Source organism: Sorex araneus, chromosome 4, assembly GCF_027595985.1.
Source record: "Sorex araneus isolate mSorAra2 chromosome 4, mSorAra2.pri, whole genome shotgun sequence".
In the NCBI taxonomy this organism is placed as follows: domain Eukaryota; kingdom Metazoa; phylum Chordata; class Mammalia; order Eulipotyphla; family Soricidae; genus Sorex; species Sorex araneus.
The window spans coordinates 155,766,468-155,783,613 of NC_073305.1; the positions used below are offsets into that span (position 1 = coordinate 155,766,468).

Here is a 17,146-nt window from a genome sequence, read left to right on the forward strand (position 1 = left end):
AAGCTCCTCCCCTTTAGAAGTGTAGATAAACATCTTTTCTGGTTATTTAAATGCAATGTTGTTTTATGTCAATAAATATAAATACAGAATTCTAAGTAGAATCCAAATAAAATGGTATTTTTCTAAGTACTTACCCCAAACAATGATACCTTTTTGTTATTAAAGACTCTTTCACCCACCTCCTTGGACCTTCTAGGTTTATATTAAAGGTAAAAGTAGCTGATATTCTCAACATCATTACACATAGTCCTCTATTTTTTCTTGAAAGTGGGTACTTAATTTTGCTTTTCATCTTGCTGTTTGATTTTTTGGCTTGTTTTTATTTGAGATGTAACCAGTGATAAAACTAGTGCCCTTACAAATACAAGGCGAGTGCTCTATCATCGAGCTATAAACCAGCCTACATTTCATATTGTTAAGTTTTTTCATTAAACTGATAAAACATTTTTCTAACTGGCAAGTGTGTGTATATTGTCAATACAGAAAATAGTATGTCAGCATCTTTAAAAAATCCTATAACAAGGAATAGAAATTTGCATCAGAAAAAACTAAGGAATAGAATGAGTTTATATATCCCTCCCGTTCTCCCAATTTAAAAATGACCCAGAATGAATAGGAGCAATGGAAGAGTGAAGGGACTTGTAAGAAAACGAAAGAGCCCTTTAGCACAATCACGGACACCAGGATTAAAAGTAAAACTTCCAAGAGAAAATGGTTTAGAAAAAAAAGTGTATTTAATTATAAAATTTTAAAAATAAACAAGAAATGGCACAAATCACCAGTTATTTAAGTGATTATATTCACAGGCTGCTCTCGTAATTATATGCTAAAAATTTTATGAATGTTCTCACTAACAGCATTTTAGTGAGAATGCTCCTAATTAGAGTGACATCAAGAGCTTCTGAGAATGTGTAATTTTTCCTAAAGTACTACTAAAAGTATCATAAACACAGTGTGTGCAACATTTCATTTATATCACCTTTTATTTACTACACTCTAAACTCATAAAATATTGAACATTTCTCTCTCACCGCATTCTTCTTATTTCCAGTACAGAGGCACATCTTGTCACAATATGGTGTATGCACTAAATCCCTGGGAAAAGCACTTTCCACAGCATTTTAATAAATTTATTCTGGTTGTTTAAAATAAGTACACAAACAAAAGCGTGTTTATATGACTGTGTCATACTCAAAAGAATAATTATTCCTGCAGACTTCCTTATGAGTAAAAATTTGAAAAAAAACTCTTTATAGAGAATGCATACTAAACACTACTGGATTATACTATGACGCGTCTTGATGCTGCTAACATGACATCAGGTAAAGCCAGCTATGATGTAACATTTCATGTGAGGGGCACAGAATATATATACAGTGATTTGGCTTCTACTTTCTTGTTCTCCATAATCCAGTTATTCCATGTGGAGATATTTTATTTATTTTCCATGTGTAATTATTCATTCTTTCAGTTCTAATTGGCAGTTTCTGAAAGACCTATTTCCCATGGATACAGCCCTGCGCATTGCAGATGAACTGAAAACAATGCCACGTAGAACATGTGATAAAGCAGAAAGAGAGCATTACTGTGGGAGCAGCTGATTCAAAAAGATGGATATTAACATTTGACAGTACTAAGATAACCACTGAGTCTGGTCTGGTTTTTAGATGTACTGACTTCACAACTTACCATACCTAGTATTCATTATTATTATTTTTGTTGTTGTTGTTTGGAAGAAAAACCTAAACAAGGAAAGGCAGATGCAAGGAGAAGAGAAAGTATCTGTTACTGTGTATAAGATTTTTGGTCAAAAACAGTGAGAGACAGAGAGTATATTTTCACATTTAAAAAAATGGTGTCACATTTGGGCTTATTTCAGTTTATATAAAAATAGCCTACAGGCTCATGAAGCCTCTTTCCTTTTTCTCCAGAGATACCTGCTTTCTAATAGTAATATTGCTAACTATTATTAACATAATTCTGGCAGCCGCACAAATTTACATTTTCGAGCTTGAGAGTGTCTCTCCTCAACAGTCTGGAACACTTGAATAATGACAGTCTCTTGTTCCTTTTATTTACACTCTTGTCCAAGCAAGTATTAAGAAAGTCCTTCTAGTTCTCTGCAGCATATGTCTTCTATGATGGCTTTGACTTTATAACCCACTCAGCATTTGGGTTGAGCTGATACAAGTCCTTCATATATGTGTCATCATGCAGGCAGCGTTCCCCTATAAAGAGATGTTGGACCAGTTAAAGCAATGGGAGATGGGGACGCAATATTAAACATAAGCTGAATGGTCTGTTTTAGGCTGGACATATATCCCATCCTTTCCCATATCCACAACACTGTAAGACCTGGCCAAATATTGGAAAGTCAATTTATGTCTTTCTCTAAATAAATAAAGATCTCAGATTAATTTAGGAAACTGAAAATATATTTTGTATGATGGGCTTTTAAATTGTTCCTTAAAAGCTTATTGACCTTTCTTAAGAGCAGCAAGAGTGTTTGATCCACCTGAGTTAGAACCATACTTCCCCAATATGTGATGCCCCAAACGCAGAATTAAATATATTAATATTTGAAATATTTTTACAAATAGCATTAACAATTCCAATTTAAAGAAGGTAATTTGTTTAAATTTTTGAGGCGTTTTTCACATTCCTGAATTCAATTTTTTATATTTACTGACAGAGATTCACGGAAAAAAAATCCCAAGAATTTACCTTCAATTTATTTTTAATTACTATTCAGAATTAAATCATTTCAGTTATGTGTTAATAAAAATCACCTCAGCAATCCTTAAAGGTCAACATTTTCATATAAAATGTTAATAAAGAGGTGGTTACAGCCCACTAATAATCACAAATGGTCAAATAAAATATAAGGCAGTCTAATGTAATCCATTGTCACACTACTTTACTTAGAAACCAACAGTGAGAAGGTCTTTTTTTCACTAAAATGATCTAATATTGTACTATTAAATGTTAACTTGCGTATAAGGAACAAATTTTTGGTTTACAACTACTTCTTTTATTAAGATATTACAAAAATATATAAAAAGAAAGGAGCTCTGAATAATTTCATTAATCAGTCTAGAAATTATTCTTATCTGGGAGAACAATTTTCTTTTTCTTTTTGAGATTTAACAAAGATGAGTCTCAAATAAAACCTTTAGAGAAAAATCAGACCACTAAACAAAGCCAAAATGCATATCAACTTCTACAGCACACTGCATTTTAACTCTAAGTGCCCTCCCTCTGCAACCCCCCCTCCCCCAGCCATGCAGGGGGAAAAAAAAAAAACGTGCCTTACCAATATTTCCTCCAATTTCATACAAACAAACTTCCCCTTTTTTGAGTGTCTGGGCAATTCCACTATTAGGGATAAAACAAACTGATTAGTTGTATCATCAAACAGCTTGTAAGTAAATCACTTTAATGTGCTTGGGGAATTCTGACTTGTATGGAAAATTCATAACTTAACCATGCTGTAATTATCTATACATTTATATTTCTCCATCTGTTAAATGTTCTCAGGAGCTAATAAAAATGTCATACCTATAAATTAAAAGAAACAAATGGAACCGTATATCTTAAAGCAAAATGATAAATTGGTATAAGATTATACAAGCAAAAAGAAAAGTAGTAATACATTTGAGTTTTTAAGAAATTATCAATATGAGCATCCCCTTTGCCTGGAGATCGAAAAGGTCACAGAAATTCAGTTAACATAAATATTTCCACCTGAATTTTTACATTGCATTGAGTCAAGAAGTACTTATCCTGGGTTCTCTGCACAGACAAACCTAACAGCGAGAAAAATCAGTAGACAAGATGAATGTGGTAGCAGGACATGGTTCAGAACCCTACTTGTGGACAACATTCACATATGGGTAAGTGCAGACACTCAAAGAAAAGGTAAACTCTCATAAGGAGGACTTTATTGATTTATTTATTTGGCTTTTTGGGTCAAACCCAGTGATTCTCAGGGGTTACTCCTGGTTTTGCACATAGGAATTACTCCTGGCGGTGCTCAGGAGATCACATGGGATGCTGGGAATTGAACCCGGGTAGGCTGTGTGCAAGGCAAACGCCCTACCTGCTGTGCTATCGCTCCAGTCCCATCATAAAGAGGACTTTAGAAAGAGAAAATCTTTACAGATTTACGCTCCTCAAAAAATAAAATCTTCCCAACATCAGTGTCAAACAATAAAAATATTGTTTTTTTATTGCCAAACCATACTTTTGGTAAACTTCAATGATTTTTTTTTCAAAATTCTACATGTGAATAACCTGGGAGCCCTGTTAAAAATTTAGAACCCGGAACTCTAGACACTTAGATGTAAAGTCTCTAGAACAAGGCTGAGAATCTGTTTTCAAAGTGCTCAATGGAGATTTTGGTTGGAGAATTCTGATGCACAGAAAAGGTTTGTGATTCACTGATTCAAGACACTGAGGACATATTCCCTGCAAGTGAGAAAACTAGGTCTGGCTTTTAATCAAATCTTTATTAAAAATAGAATATAGGAGCAGCTTTTCAACCATTTAATGACTCATCTGATTCTCTGACCTTACTCTGATGTCTAAGGCACGCCAGATACTCAGGACTATAAATATGCTCAGACCCACCTGCTGAGTTACAGCCAAACAAGAGCCAGTTCGCTTTGTTTCCAAGTTGGCATTTGCCTATTCTTAAAATGAAATTATCATTGTCATTTTATGTATAGTTTGGCATGCATATACATAAGGACATGTAATATATAATACATAAATAATGAGTATAAAATGTCAGTCATCCCCTGAAAGTCAAGTTGAACATTTGGGGGAAGTTGAGAAAAAAAATAATCCAGTCAGATACTGATCTCAGGTTGCTTCTCTAATGTCTATGTTCCTTCTCCATTTTACAGAAACTTAACTGAATTTCCTGGTATATATAAGATTTCACATAATGGCAATTAAGAGATATAGCACTGTAACACTGTTGTCCCACTGTTCATCAATTTGCTCGAGCGGGCACCAGTAATGTCTCCATTATGAGACTTGTTGTTACTGTTTTTGACATATCGAATATGCCATGGGTGGCTTGACAGACTCTGTCGTGTGGGCGGGATACTCTCAGTAGCTTGCTAGGCTCTCCAAGAGGAACAGAGGAATCAAAGCCGGGTTAGTAGGGTGCAAGGCAAACACTCTACCTGCTGTGCTATCGCTCCAGTCCAAGAGATATATAATTTAAAAAATTATCAAGGACTGGAGATTGAATATTCAATGTCTTATACCTTTATTTTATATCTTTCATATGCTGATTGGATTCACTAAGGGAAAGTCAAGAGAAAAAAAAGTATGTGGGAAGTAAGGTTTCTAACTGATCCTACATACACCTGGAATTCAAATTGGGTAAAAAAAAATGCCACTGGCAAGATGTTTATTAGTATACATTGAGATTATCACATAATAAATGGCCCCAATAGCAATGTGTGCTTTGTGGCCATTTTCTAGTTAAGTTTTAAAAAGACTACCACATAGACCCTATTCGAGTTCCTTTTTTACAAGTGAGAATCTTGAATAATAGATCATAAAAACCAGGCTAAGTGAAACAGCAAAAGATGGCACATGAACAAACCCAAGTCATCTGTCTCCAGCATCCCAAGACATAAGGTAAGACACTAAAGATTGTGAAAAGTGAAGAGGTAGAAGACATCAAATTCTGAGCACGCTTATCTAACAGGAGCACCACAGGCAGAACACTTACATACCTTCAGAGCAGTTATCGAAATGGATGCTTTCTCTAACAATATGCCCGATACTGCCATGCTTACTCCAAAGACTTAGAGCACAAATGAATATCTTATACAATGCCATGGTCTAGCTTTTACTCTCTTCAAGTACAGGATCAAAAGTACAGACTAAATGGAGCAAATGGGGACCTAAAATAGAATCTGTATCAACTACCTCTGTCTAGACTGAAAGAGCAGCTCATATCTGAAGTCTGGTCAAATCTTCAGGTAATTCTGGGGAAGGATGACAAGTCATTCCCAGAAGGAGGAATGGCAAGAGATGATAGCTCTGAGCCACAGCAGGGAACAGAGGAGAGTGTATTAATTTTGCTCAAGTGGAGGGACCCTTTGAAGAGCAGACATCTGAGAAATTACTACTGCTCCCAGGACATAAGCTTGTGAAACTCCAACTGCCCCCAGACTTAATCCTCCCTGAATGCCATCTGTTCCCAGGATCCGCACTAATGGCCCCTGTATCTGTGATGTGTTGAGACCCGTTGAGCATGAAGAGTGGTTAGGGCATACCTCCAAAGGCAGAAACCCGGACTCAGCTCTGCCCTTATGAAATGGGGGCCCTGAAGAGTCTCTGGTTTCTGATCAGTAAAACAGAAGTGATGGGAAGCACTTGGGAATCTTGTTGAGAGGCAAGAGTATCCTGGCTTACTGAGTAAAGTCCAGATATTACCAAGAAGCCTCTCTTCTATTTCATCACCATCTGTTGATGAATAGGCTCTTCTCCTCTCCCAATTTATAAACCTCAAGAGAAGATGCTCCAAAATATAGTTTAAACATCCTCCAACAATCTACCAGGGGTTCTTAAACAGAACAGAGACAGACGAATTCTTGTGATAGCGCATTAAAATTAGAGAGGTGTTGGCAGAAAAGTTTTATTATTCAAAGCCCTTGAACATCAGGAGAAGAAAAACGTCTGCAGAAGAATGAAACAGTTCTCCCAAGCTGAGATGGCACAACCCATAATTTCTCTGGTGTGTGTGTGTGCGTGTGTGTGTATGTGTGTGTGTGTATGTGTGTGTGTGTGTCTGTCTGCCTGTCTTTGGTTAGGTAGCCTCTTTTGTCAGTGCTCAGGGATCACTCCTGGTATGCTTAGGGGAGCATACATAATGCCAGGGATTGAACCTGGGTGAGTCACATACAAGGCCTTAAACTCAGTACTGTCTCTCCAGACTGAGTTCTTTGTGTGTTTCTTTTTTTTTTAATTTGAATTGTTTTACATCTTTGAGAGGAAATGAAGAGGGAGCACATTGAAAAATATGACTTTATGGGGCTGGAGCGATAGCACAGCAGGTAGGGCGTTTGCCTTGCAGACGGCCGACCCCGATTCTAATCCCAGCATCCCATATGGTCCCCTGAGCACTGCCAGGGGTAATTCCTGAGTGAAGAGCCAGGAGTAACCCCTGTGCATCGCCGGGTGTGACCCAAAAACAAAACAAAACAAAAAAACAAAAAAAAAGAAAAATATGACTTTAGCTACAAGTGAAAATTCAAAAGAGAAAACTGAAAACCTAATACATCACTTGAACTGCTAAATTAAAACACACACACACACACACACACAGACACACAAAAGCATAGACTCCAATGTAATTAAAGAGTGAATGCCAAGTGGTTTTTCAAAGGACTCCTCCCACACTGAGCTCTCCAGCAGGGAAGAGCTGGTCATCTCTAAGGGACAGTGTGTTCTGGGCTCATGACAAGAATTTGAGGGACAGCTGTGCCTCTCAATTCTTTGTGCCTTTTAACATTCAGGCATTTCTTTGGATTCACTGCATTTTATAGAAAAAGTTGTATCTGCTATCTGCTTTAATGCCACTGTATTCCATCTAGTGATTTTCTTAACAGCCCCCACACAGTAATTAACCTCCATTAACACGCTCTGGAGGGTCTCTTGACACCCTGCAGACACGTTGAAGGAAGAGTCAGGCATTCCGCTTGACCCAGGTCCAACCTGAACCCCAGCTCCATCAAATGAGCTACACCGATCTCATTGTTAGGCCTGTTCTTTGCTGCAGGGGGGAAAAATGTTAAGCACATCACGAGATTCATAATTTTAAAAAATAAAATAAAAGGAGGGAAGGGAAAGAGAGTGAGTTATACCATGGGATAATTAAAACAAAACAAGCCTCTACCTTTCTTGGCTGAGAAATCTGGCAAGTACATCACTGGCTTTTAGTTCTTCAGTTAGCTGTATTGCCATGGAAACTTTCGAAAGATGGGGAGCTTGCACTCGAATCACTCCCTGAGGAACTTCAGCCTGCAAAGCAATAATGACACTGGAACAAAGCTGGCGGCAGCTGGAACGTGTAACTCTGTACAATGCATTATATGGTAAGTGTGCTTAACTACTACGCATTTTACTTCACTACATAAAAACCTTAACTACTGTATAATGCAATTTGCTAAATTACATCAAACCTCAAATATCCTCTTAATGATGATAGGGGAACTTTATAATGCCTGTGCAGTAATGCTTAATTATTTTTAAAGATGTAAAGAATGACAGCAATAACCATTACTGCCATATTAAGTGCTGATTTCTGAGTATTATCTACTAGAGGGTGCGTCTTCATGCAGCAATTTATGAAATTGAATCAGAAAGAAGTTACTTTATGTGCTACCTCAATGTATGCATTAAAAAAAACTTCATTCACATTCACAAAATTTCAGCAAAATGCTTGTTGCTAAGGATATTAGAACAAGAATCATGCGTTTCTAATGTATATGTACTGGACGTATGGGCCTACATTAGGATCATACACCTGAATTTAAGATGACCAATTCTCAATCCTTTTTATATGGGTAGTAAGCCCAGTGCATTTAAGTAACAGCAATGCAAGATTTTGATAATTATATCAAAATGTTAGTTCTGGTGTTTGAAATATTAGTCACATTCTAAGATGGTTCGCTAAAACAAATATTAACTATTTTTATAACCATATGGCATGTAAAATATAGGGGAAAAATAGCATGCACAGATTATTTAAAAATAATTTAGCTTCAAATGCTATAAATACCATTTAATTCAACCAAGATTTTACTATTATCTACTGAGTACGGACATTATACTGGGTCTACTTACCCGGTAAATATTACAAATATTTAAATTTAAAATACTTTTTGGACCACATATGCAGTGATACTCAGCGGTAACTTCTGGCCCTGAAATTGTGAATCACTCCTGCAGGTGCTCAGGTGAACCATATGGGATGCATTAAAACTTGAGTTGGACGTGTGTAAATAAGGCAAGTGTAAGGCACTACCTTCTGTACTATCCATTCAGCCTAAATAACACTATTATTTTTGTGCTCATGATATCATTTTTTAATGTGCAGGCCCTTACTATATTTCTTGACCATTTTCGGAATTGACAGGCACTGACACCTTCATGGTATGGGTCCTATTCCTGAGCCATGTCTCTGGTTGAGTCTCTATATGTGTCTGTGTGTCTATGTGCGCACGTGTGCACAAACACACATATATAGCTAATGTGATTCCTTTCGAAGTTCAGTAAAACTGATACAACTATAGAATCAAACAAGAGCCATTAATTAAACATAATAAAACATAAACATATGACACAACGTAACAAACTAACGGATCACAACTTAAAACGGCATCTCAGCAACATCTGAAATGGAGTGAGGGGATAATAAAAAAGTGACAATGCATAAGACTGGACAGGGAGCCATACTAGTATAAAACCACAGTTCTGCTGCCAATGGTTTGTAACATCTGTTGCGTCTACAAGAACACTTCATGCAGGCATGCCTCCAGACTCAAATATCCACTTTCTGGCCAAAGAGATTGTAAAGGGGCAAGGCATTTGCCTTGCATGCAGCTGACCTGGGTTTGATTCCTAGTACCACATATGTTCCCCCAATCTCTTCCAGGCACGATCCTGCACACAGAGCCAGGAGTAAGCCCTGAGCACTGTGACCCAAATTACAAACAAAAAACCCACCTTCTTTTCCTGGCAACCCCGTGAAGGTCGGGGGACCTTTGCAGAGCAAACCAGCAAAGATAAGTATTCTGGAGTTCCTTTCCTGCTCTGTGAGGAATTTTGTTCCCAGAGTCCCTGTCTAACTTTCTTTGTTGTCCTGAGGATATAGTTCCCAACCCGTTCCTGGAAAGATGTTTCAATTCTACTCCTCACCCCACATCTCTCCCCTCCATCTCACCCACCTTTGGCTTAGATTATCAATTTGTGATTGCTGGAACATGTAGTTTGGCTTGAGATTTTATCTAATCTGTTTTACACCTTGCTCCTTGGGTGCAAGACTAATATACCTTTTACCTTGATTCTGTGACAGATTCTATTTTTCTTTGCAGCATTTCAGAAAACAATCCCGCTTAGAATGGATGGGGCATTTTGTATGCAAGTGCTGTTCCCTTTTCCTTCCTTTCAAAGCTGTGACTAAATCAATGGTCTATCTCATAACTCATCAATTATGCTGTGTGAACCTCTCTCTAGTTTATGTCCTGCTGTGCTTCTCTACCTGCTGATATGGCCTCAACCATCTCTCTACTAGTGGAGGGTAGATGAACTACCTGAATAAGAATGAAAACCACTAAGAAAAAGTGTTAACAAAATCATGTTTGTGTTTGCAAAATCATAACATCTCTATCAATATACTAAGAAATTGACAGTGCTATTTGTATTCTATTTTTATCATTCTTATTATATAAAGCAGGGCCCTGAATGATAAGGTAGAGTTCACAGAAAGCAATATATTTTGTGCTATGTTAAAATTTAGGAAATCTTGTCTTATTGATGGCACCAAATATACTACCTCTAGATGTTCTTTGGTGAAAATGATAGTAACATAACATGTCTCCATATTAGTGCTTTACCAAGTCCTAAAATATCAAAAAGGCAGGCAAATTTTTGATGATATTTAAAGCAGCAATAAGATGATATGACTAAGTTTTTATATAGAGTTCACAATAAATGAGTTACTTAAGCAAAAACATGATCTATAAAAACAAATATAGAGTTTAGGAATATCGAAACTTGGCTCTATCATTTTCCCCATGAGGTTTCGTGGCACATCAATTATTTGGATAAGAGATCCATCAAAATACACTAAAAATTATCCCTGATTTCCTTATAATCATTTATGCTCTACTAACCTTCTGAATGGGTAGTATGGCTCTACTATCCTTTATGCCATACACAATTCCAGGCCCAGCTCAACTATCTAAAACTTCCACAAGCCACATGATCTCCTTACACTGAACTTCCCACTAAATCACCTTTATGGACCCAGAGTGACATTGCAACAAAGGCGCACCTCCCTTGAATGTGGTTGCCCCGAGTTTGATTCCCAGAACCACAAAACCCCACCAAAGCCCCACCAAGAATGAGCCCTGAGTGCAGAGCCAGGAGTAAACCTCAAGCATTGCCAGGTGTGGCCCCCAAACCAACCAACCGACCAAATAAATAAATAAATAAATAAATCTCCTTTATATCCTGGGTACTAAGGAGACACCTGTCTATGTTCTAGCTGCACGCTACCTGTTTGGGTACTATTCATTCAGAAAGATTCAGATTGGTGCTTGCTTAAAAGAAAAAAAAAAACTTGTTTTTTTTTAACTGAAGCAACATTTCCATAGAATAAAATTAAGGGCAACACTTTCCTTAAGAGGAAATTGTATTATGGAAAGCGTATTTCCTTGAGAGCAAACAGAAGCTTGAGGAGGATTGTCTAAAAGCAGTAAGTTGCCTCGATCTACCATATGGTATCATTTGTACTACTGAGAACAGGGAGATGGGGAAAGGAAATGGAAAATAGGAATTAAAGATGTTTCAGCAGATAACTCAGTTATTTGTTTCTTCAGGGAGCCAAGAAGAAAGCATAGGATAAACCTCTTTGAGGATACAGTCACTTGCCCATCTTCACTGCCTCCACCAGACTTGAGTACAGAACGCGGCCATCCCAAACAATCCTCAGGCCCACGCCAATTGAGCTGACAGTTGCTGGGAGTGGTCTAGGGACCCCCAACACCAAGGAGTGTGGCCCCTATTTTTTTTCTTTTTTTTTTTTTGCCTTTTGGGTCACACCTGGCACTGCTCAGGGAATACTCCTGGCAGTGCTTGGGGACCATATGGGATGCCTGAGAGAGGACCAGGATCAGCCACATGTAAAACAAACGCCCTAACCACTGTACTATGGCTCCGGCCTCGGCCCCTATTCTTCTTTTTTTTGAACTATTTTATAAATACACAAAGGGAATATGGTATGACTATAAGCCTATGATTTCTAAATGAATTCAGGGATCAAACTTTGGAGAGTATGGCTGTGCAACTTGATACAGAGCAGCTTGAGTTGGTATGGAATGCAGCTGCTGCTTCTTTTTTCTTTTTTTAATTAGTGAATCACCATAAGGGTACAGTAACAGATTTACACATTTTCATACTTGTGTTTCCCTCATACAATGTTCGAGCACCCCTCCCTCTACCAGTGTCCATTCTCCACCACCAGTGAACCCAGTATCCCTCCCACCTCCCAATCCCCCCAACCCCCCTTGCCTCCCCCCCCTCTGTGGCAGGGAATTCCCTTTTGATCTCTCTCTCTCTCCTTTTGGGTGTTGTGGTCTGTAATAGGGGGATTGAGTGGCCATCTTGTTCAATCTATAGTCTACTTTCAGCAGCTGCTTCTTTCTTAGAAAATTTGGAAGGAAAGTACCCAGGTAGTAGTATCTGAGGCGCTTGAGCATTTATGTAAATGTTATGGTTTTTGACTGCTTAAGGGAAGTAAAGGGGATCGAATCCAGATGACTGTTAAACATTTTCTTAGCTCCCCCACCCACAAATATATACTCACACCTCAATTTACATAGGAATAGAATATAAGAGGCCTAGAATGTGACTCAGTGGTAAAGCATATATCTTGCCTGCAGAAGACCTGAGTTTGATCCCTAATCACTGCAAAAAGAAAAATAAATCAGTATATATACAAAATGCTTATTATTTAACCAATTATGGCACATAGCATCTTTCTTGGTTGTCTTACCACAATTCCCTGATGCCTAAAAGCTGTGTTCTATAACTCTGTGTGTATGTGATGTGGGTAACAGATAATTCTCAATACGTTTATTTCTTCAGTGAAGCATCTCATCCAAATTCTTACAAAAGTACAAAGATAGACAATCTGACACACTTTGAACCTGCTGAGCCCTTTACCATTGGAGACAAAATGAGCAGAAGAAACAGTTACAGATGAAGGGTTTAAAACCTATTTCTCGGAAGATTTTCCTGGACAACCTGATACATACTAAAGTGATTAACAGTGATGGTAAAGCGCTCGTTTAAATGGTGCAGAACACCTAGCAAGTGCAAGGACTATACTTTATTGCATATTAAAAATACCAATAATACTAATTACAGAAAGTTGTCTGCCTTAGAAATTATGCAACATGGTTGATGTTGAAATCCAAAAAGCTACCAGAGTTTTCATAACCTCCCTACTCCATAAATTTTTGTTTGTTGCTTTTTTTTTAAGTTGAAGTTATATGATATACAGAAATATTGGAGAAGAGCTATTTTTAAACTAATACATCATTAAAATTTAGCCACAGAGGATTTTACAACTTGAAAAACGTTAATTCGTTATGCATGCCAAGACTATCATACAGAAAATTATCTCAAATGGTTTCACATGTTTTATATATTGAACTAAAGTCTCTCTCTACATATTAAAATAGACTTTCTTACATCTGCTAAATAAACAAAAAATTTAATATTTTTAGAGGGTATAGATAAACAGTGCTTGCTCATATTTTTATGCATTCCAGAGATTAGAAATTTAATGCTAGGCCTTTGAAGAGACATTAATTTTTTTATTAAAGTCTCATTTAAAGTTACAACCATTTTGATGTTATAGTAAACTCTTTTTTTCCCTCCAAAAAGCAAGGTAGAAATTACAGTTTTCTCACTCAAAAATGGCTGGATATATCACATATTTTAGAAAATAAGACAAGGCTGATTTAGCAAGGTATTTTAAACTAAAATGGCATATTCATCATCTATTCTCTAATAGCTTGAACCATCTATTCTGATTATAATAGGGTATTTGTTATATGCAATGCTTAAATTTTCAGCCAACTCACAATTTCAGAGATTTTAAAAGAAGGGTCCTAAAGAACTCCTGTGATTAATAAGCATTTAATTTACAAGAAATTAACTGCTGACATTTTCCAAATATGGTATTTTATATGGAATTAAAAAAATCAGAATATCTTAAAAAAATACAAGATTTTGCATTTGATACTGTAATTGGATTTTCCATGTGGGCTCCTCAAATAAATCCAGACACCATTTCAGACCTAAAGCAGATGCTTGAAATAATACCTACAACGGCTCTGAGTCAGAGCTGTTAAATGAAAGCAGAGATGAAATTCTAAACAGAGTAGTGACTAAATCCTGGTCGCAAACAATCCAAGTCTACAATGTCCAGCTGACACTCCACAACTCTAGAACAGCAGTGAATTTTCTGTCCAGAGCCCTGTGCAATAAAATGGTAAAAAACAAACAAACAAACAAACAAACAAAACACCATTTTAAAACTCTGGCAAATCATGTAAGTTTTCTAAAACTTGCTATTTCTGTTCAGAATTGACACTCGATCACACCAAATGAAACGAAAGGGATTTTGTATCCACTACTCCAGGAGGCTGATGTAGTGAGCAGCTTGGTTTATTCCACAGAATCTCAGAACCTCGATGTGGGCCCCCAGTTTACAAATGAACCACTGCCCTTCTGAGCGTGAGGTGGTTGGCAGAAATAATATCACATAAATCTTAGTCACCATTGGATCTTGAGACCTTCATGACTCAGCAAATCATAACCAGATGCTCATCAAAGCTACTAAGACTTTATAAGATCCAGAGATGTGATCTGAGGTTGTATGGGTAAAATAAGGAAAACAGTTCCTTAAAAATGATAAAAGGAGAAAAGATCTCAGAGATACGTATTAGATTGTTGGAAATGGCTTTTAAGGGTTCATATGTTATTTTCTCTATCTTATGTAAGAAAAATCCCACAGGACAATGGGACTTTTTTCATCCATATACATGGTACACATACTTATAAATGCCCCATGGAGGAGAGAAGAATCACTGATTTACACAACGTTAATGCCCAGTCAGTCTTGTTCTAGGAGATTTCTAAAGAAGTCTGCCATTTTTTACTTTTGTTTTAAATATTATTTTTAGATACTATAGATAAAAGTTCACATACTTCTTTGTGAACATTTATCTGGTCTGACTTCCTCAATTTAAACAATAGCAGCCCAACAGAAGATTTGTGATTTATATATCATTAATACTAGAGTAAGAGCTACGTTATTAGTCCAGTGACTTTTGTTGAGATGTCATGGGTGTACATGATCAATATCAATTAAAACTGAAGATGATCAGAAAATTGCTATTTTAACAGTCTATAATTTTGTTATGTTCTCAACAAATGTACTCCTCATATTATAATTAATAGATAATTCCCGTTAGGATTTTAAAAATTTACATTTGTACACAGGCTGGAGCAATAGCACAGTGATAGGGCATTTGCCTTGCACATGGCCAACCCAGGTTCGATTCCTCCGCCCCTCTCAGAGAGCCCAGCAAGCTACCAAGTGTATCCTGCCTGCATGGCAGAGCCTGGCAAGCTACCTGTGCCATATTCAATATGCAAAAAACAGTAACAAGTCTCAAAATGCAGACGTTACTGGTTCCCGCTCAAGCAAATTGATGAGCAACGGGATGACAGGGACAGTGACATTTGTACACAAGTCAATATGCTGTAATCATGAAAAACATTTGTCTTATTAAGTAGATTGAGGGTGTCTCTTACTAACAAGTTCAAGTTATTAATTTACCAAGTCAAGCATGTCTTAATAACATGAATGCCTGATTATACAGTTAACACTAAGAACATAGTTTATGAACTGTTTCTTTTCATGAACTACAATCTTTTATCTTTACTCTTCAATCCCTAGCTAGATGACTTCTTTTATCATAGATACTGAAAGTGCTTTGTAGAAAGTTAACAACGGACCTTTCAAATGCAAAATCCACCAGACCATTACCCAATAGTACTCTAGTTTGATATCTCTATAGTACTTATTAGAACTAAGCATGCTCTTTCCACATTATTTTTATCTTCCCATCCTTCTAAAACACAATAATACTAAATGTTCTCTTACTTTACTTCTTGGTTTCTTTTGCAAGTTCTTCTTCCAAAAGCCTACAATTATGCATTTTGATGTCTCACCCCATATATCTGTTCTGTGAAATAGGAACAATGCTCTTATTCCAGAGAGTCAGGAATAATAGATTGTCAAGGAGTTTCATGTCACGATCCAAGTGAAGAAGTTACCACTATATAAAATCAGAGTCATTTGGGTTTTTTGATAGACATAGTTTGTATTTTAAGAGGAAGAAATAATTCAAGGACGATCAAAAATTTTGGCAAACAAAACCATAACAGGATTGATGCTTAGTTGGACTAGACCACAAACTTTAATTTGCAGTTGTCATCCCTGTGCTGATCTCCAATGTGTGCCTCCCTCCAGTCCTGGCCGCACAGTGACCTGTCACATTTGTCAACTCCAAATGTCAAAAGTGACGACTTCGTCAAAACACTATTCCTGTTGTCTGATGCTTCAGATTGATAAGACCGCCTACAGTAAAATCATAATTCACTCTTGGTTCTTGCCACTTTCTCACTCCTCACATATAATCAGTGTTTGAATTCTGTCCACCCTCGGGGGCCCCCATTCTTTCTTTCCATTCTCCTTGTGAGGCTTCGGCTCCACCCAGGGTTTGTTTTAAAAGCTATCTTTTAAACATATTTTAGAAAGGGCCAATACATACACATTGTATTACTAAACATAAGCTGAGGATTTGTGTACGTCTCCTTCTCAGTTTTCTATGATCTATGAGGAAACAGAGGATAAAGGTAAAGACATCTAGATTTAAAGTCATATAGATTTGGTTTCATATTCCTGCTCTACCACTTCCTATGGAGATAATTTTAAGTAAGTGGTTTAAGATGGCTGATCCTCACTTTTCTGAGCTGTAAAAAATGAGACAATAATATAATCCAACTCAAAGATAATCAATATTAAATAGGATAAAGTTTGTGAAATGCTTAGCATCATGCCTGACCTCTGACAAGCAATTAAAATGATTATTATCTCATACATACAACCACAGATTATTCCCCAATTGTGATTTTTCTTCAACGTGTTAGATTTTTCTGACTCCAGTATATAACTTGTACATTTGCATGGTATTTCATTATATTGATACCATAATGTATTTTCTAATGACCTCTCTCCTGGAGGCGTGCTTCTAAT

General features: G+C 36.9%; 1 protein-coding gene across 2 annotated transcripts in view; it reads right to left on the bottom strand.

Moving 5' to 3' along the window:
• Nucleotides 1–718: 718 nt before the first annotated feature.
• ARHGAP18 (Rho GTPase activating protein 18) overlaps nt 719–17,146 on the bottom strand; it is a 225,079-nt gene continuing 208,651 nt past the window's right edge. For both annotated transcript variants that reach the window (XM_055137109.1, XM_055137108.1), the window contains exons 13-15: nt 7,922–8,046; nt 3,314–3,375; nt 719–2,228 (exon numbers count right to left, since the gene is read on the bottom strand). In XM_055137109.1, the coding sequence (XP_054993084.1) occupies nt 2,137–2,228; nt 3,314–3,375; nt 7,922–8,046 (279 nt within the window). In that variant the 3' untranslated portion in view covers nt 719–2,136. The remainder of the gene's footprint in view (nt 2,229–3,313; nt 3,376–7,921; nt 8,047–17,146) is intronic.